This window comes from Arachis ipaensis, chromosome B1 (assembly GCF_059453495.1).
Source record: "Arachis ipaensis isolate K30076 ecotype BB chromosome B1, ASM5945349v1, whole genome shotgun sequence".
In the NCBI taxonomy this organism is placed as follows: domain Eukaryota; kingdom Viridiplantae; phylum Streptophyta; class Magnoliopsida; order Fabales; family Fabaceae; genus Arachis; species Arachis ipaensis.
The window spans coordinates 133,915,229-133,918,400 of NC_142436.1; the positions used below are offsets into that span (position 1 = coordinate 133,915,229).

The 3,172-nt window shown below is 33.1% G+C and overlaps 1 protein-coding gene across 1 annotated transcript; it reads left to right on the forward strand.

Moving 5' to 3' along the window:
• The first annotated feature begins 267 nt into the window (after positions 1 to 267).
• Positions 268 to 2,634, forward strand: LOC148578442 (uncharacterized). Its single transcript, XM_088503046.1, has one exon. The coding sequence runs from the start codon at positions 268 to 270 to the stop codon at positions 2,632 to 2,634; it is 2,367 nt and encodes a 788-aa protein (XP_088359172.1).
• Positions 2,635 to 3,172: the final 538 nt, after the last annotated feature.

The following is a 3,172-nucleotide window of genomic DNA, read 5'->3' on the forward strand; positions in this document are numbered from 1 at the left end:
ATGTATCTTTCAATTTCATTGTTTCTCTTTTTGATATTTTCAATTGCAAATTTTAATTCAAACAATTATAGTTTAAGTATTAATCTATTTTTTATTCTTTTCATGAATTTATATATTTTATTTTATTCTCAATTTAGTGATCCTTATTATTTATTTGTTTATCTTTCGTTCTATTCTATTATATGTAATTAGATTGCATATAAATTTTTAAAGTGAATTGATCAATTTACTAATTTAGAATATATATTTTTATTTTTAGAAATAGTAATGGAGAAATATTTCAAAAGAAAGCTACCACTAGAATCTGAAGTCACTCCATTAGTCTCTTCTAATAAAAAGTTCTTAGAATTCAATGTGGAAAGTCTGGTAGCTGATCCTGGACAACGACCCAAAATTTCAAATTATGATCCAAATGACAGAGATGAAGTTAGACGAGCTTATTTGCAAAAAGGTCCTTGTCAACCAAGAGAACATGATTTTCCACAAACATATTTTGGAACTTCTCTCCGTAGATTTAATGCTGATTGGTTTGATGAATTTGGCAATTGGTTGGAATATAGTATTTCAAAAGATGCTGTATTTTGTCTTTGTTGCTATCTTATGAAACCTGATGGTGCGAGTGGTGATGCTTTTGTAAAAGAGGGCTTTTCAAATTGGAAAAAGAAGGAGCGATTACAAACACATGTTGGAAATCATGATAGTGCTCATAATCAAGCTCGAAGAAAATGCGAAGCACTCATGAAGCAAAAACAACATATTGAAGTTGTTTTTCAAAAGCATTCAGACCAAGCTAAAAGAGATTACCGAACTCACTTAACAGCAACAATTGAGTGCATTAGGTTCTTATTGCGACAAGGATTGGCCTTTCGTGGTGATGATGAATCGCACAATTCAAATAATCAAGGTAATTTTTTGGAGCTTCTTGACTTTCTTGCTCAACATAATACAGAGATTGATCGTGTTTTCAAAAATGCTCGTGGAAACCTTAAGCTAGTAGCACCTAAAATTCAAAAAGATATTGTTAGAGCTGCTGCAAGTGAAACTACTAAAGTTATTATTGATGATCTTGGAGATGATTTATTTGCTGTTTTAGTTGATGAAGCTCGAGACATCTCTGTTAAAGAGCAAATGGCTGTTTGTTTGCGGTATGTGAACAAAGAAGGGATTGTAATGGAGCGATTTCTTGGCCTTGTCCATGTTTCTAGCACAAATGCGTTGTCATTAAAAGTAGCTTTGGAATCTTTATTAACAAAGCATAATTTAAGTTTAGCAAGAATACGTGGACAAGGTTACGATGGAGCTACTAATATGCAGGGAGAATTTAATGGCTTAAAAAGTTTGATCTTGAAAGAAAATGCTTGTGCTTTTTATGTTCATTGTTTTGCTCACCAACTTCAATTAGCACTTGTGGTTGTTGCAAAGAAACAGGTCGAAATTGCACTACTTTTTAATTTGCTTGCTAGTTTGTGCAATATTGTTGGAGCTTCTTGTAAACGTAAAGACATGCTTCGTGAAAGTCAAATGCAAAAGACAATTGTTGCATTACAAAATGGAGATGTTTCTAGTGGGCGTGGCTTAAATCAAGAAACAACATTGAAAAGGGCAGGTGATACTCGATGGGGCTCACATTATGGTACAATACTTAGCTTGATTTCTATTTTTTCTTCCGTGGTAGAAGTTCTTGAAGTTATTGAGGAAGATGGAAATAATCCTGAACAAAGAGCTGAAGCATGCCAATTATTGAATCATATTCAATCTTTTGAATTTGTATTCAATTTACATTTGATGAAAAGTATATTAGGAGTTACTAATGAGTTGTCTCAAGCTCTACAAAGAAGTGATCAAGACATTATAAATGCTATGACATTGGTTAAAGTGTCCAAGCAACGATTGCAAAGTATAAGAGACGATGGTTGGTCCTCTTTGCTCAACGAAGTTTTACTATTTTGTGATAGTCACAATATTCTTGCTCCAAATATGAATGATATATTTGTAACACAAGGAAGATCAAGGCGCAAAATCCAAAAGGTCTCAAACTTGCATCATTTTCAAGTTGAATTATTTTATCAAGTGATTGATAGACAACTTCAAGAGCTTAACAATCGTTTTACAGAGGTAAATACTGAGCTACTTCTTTGTATAGCTTGTTTGAATCCAAGTGACTCATTTTTTGCATTTGATAAGGAGAAGTTGCTTCGTTTAGCTGAATTTTATCCACATGAATTCTCTTCTACTCAAATTTTGGCACTTGATAGTCAACTTGAGAATTTTATATTGGATATGCGTCTTGATGATCAATTCTCAAATATAAATGGAATCAGTGGACTATCTCAAAAGTTAGTTGAGACAAAAAAGCATATTGTTTATCCATTGGTATTTCTTCTGTTGAAATTAGCTTTGATTCTACCTGTGGCAACAGCATCAGTTGAGAGAACATTTTCTGCTATGAATATCATAAAGAGTCGACTTCGTAATCGAATGGGAGATGAGTGGTTGAATGATTGTTTGGTTACATATATAGAAAGAGAGACATTCAATCAAGTTGATAATGAAACAATTATTCAACATTTTCAAAATATGAAAACAAGAAGAGAAGTACCTTCAAGATTTGAAGCGAAGAAAGTTAGCAGCTAATGTAATTTTTGGTTTTTTTTTTGTATTCGAATAATTAATGTGCACTTTTATATTTTTAAATTTAAATTAATATATATTTTGATAATAATGTGTATTATTTTTGCCCCCCCACCATAAATTTTCTGGGTCCGTCACTGCGCGTACGCGTGATAAGAAAAAGCTAGACGACGTGTACGGGTGACTCATGCGTACGCGTCACAGCCAGCACGTGACCCATTAAAGTGAATTTGCTGGGGGCGATTTCTGAGCTGCCTAGGCCCAATTCCACCTCATTTATGAGGCTATTTCATGCAGAATTTAAGATTAATCAAGGGGGGCAGTTAGATTAGCTTAGGAATCATGCTTTAGGTAGTTTCTAGAGAGAGAAGCTCCCTCTTCTCTCTAGAATTAGGTTAGGATTAGGTTAATTTCTCTTAGATCTAGGTTAATTTCTTGTTTACATCTTGTTTTCCTTTCAATTTCTTGTTATTACATATTTGCTCTCTTAGTTCTTTTGTTAATTTTTCTTTTATACCCATTTTGTGTTGATGAACTCTTG

Coding starts and splice junctions, on each gene's coding strand:
- LOC148578442 (XM_088503046.1), top strand. CDS start 268: ATGGAGAAATATTTCAAAAGAAAGCTACCACTAGAATCTGAAGTCACT.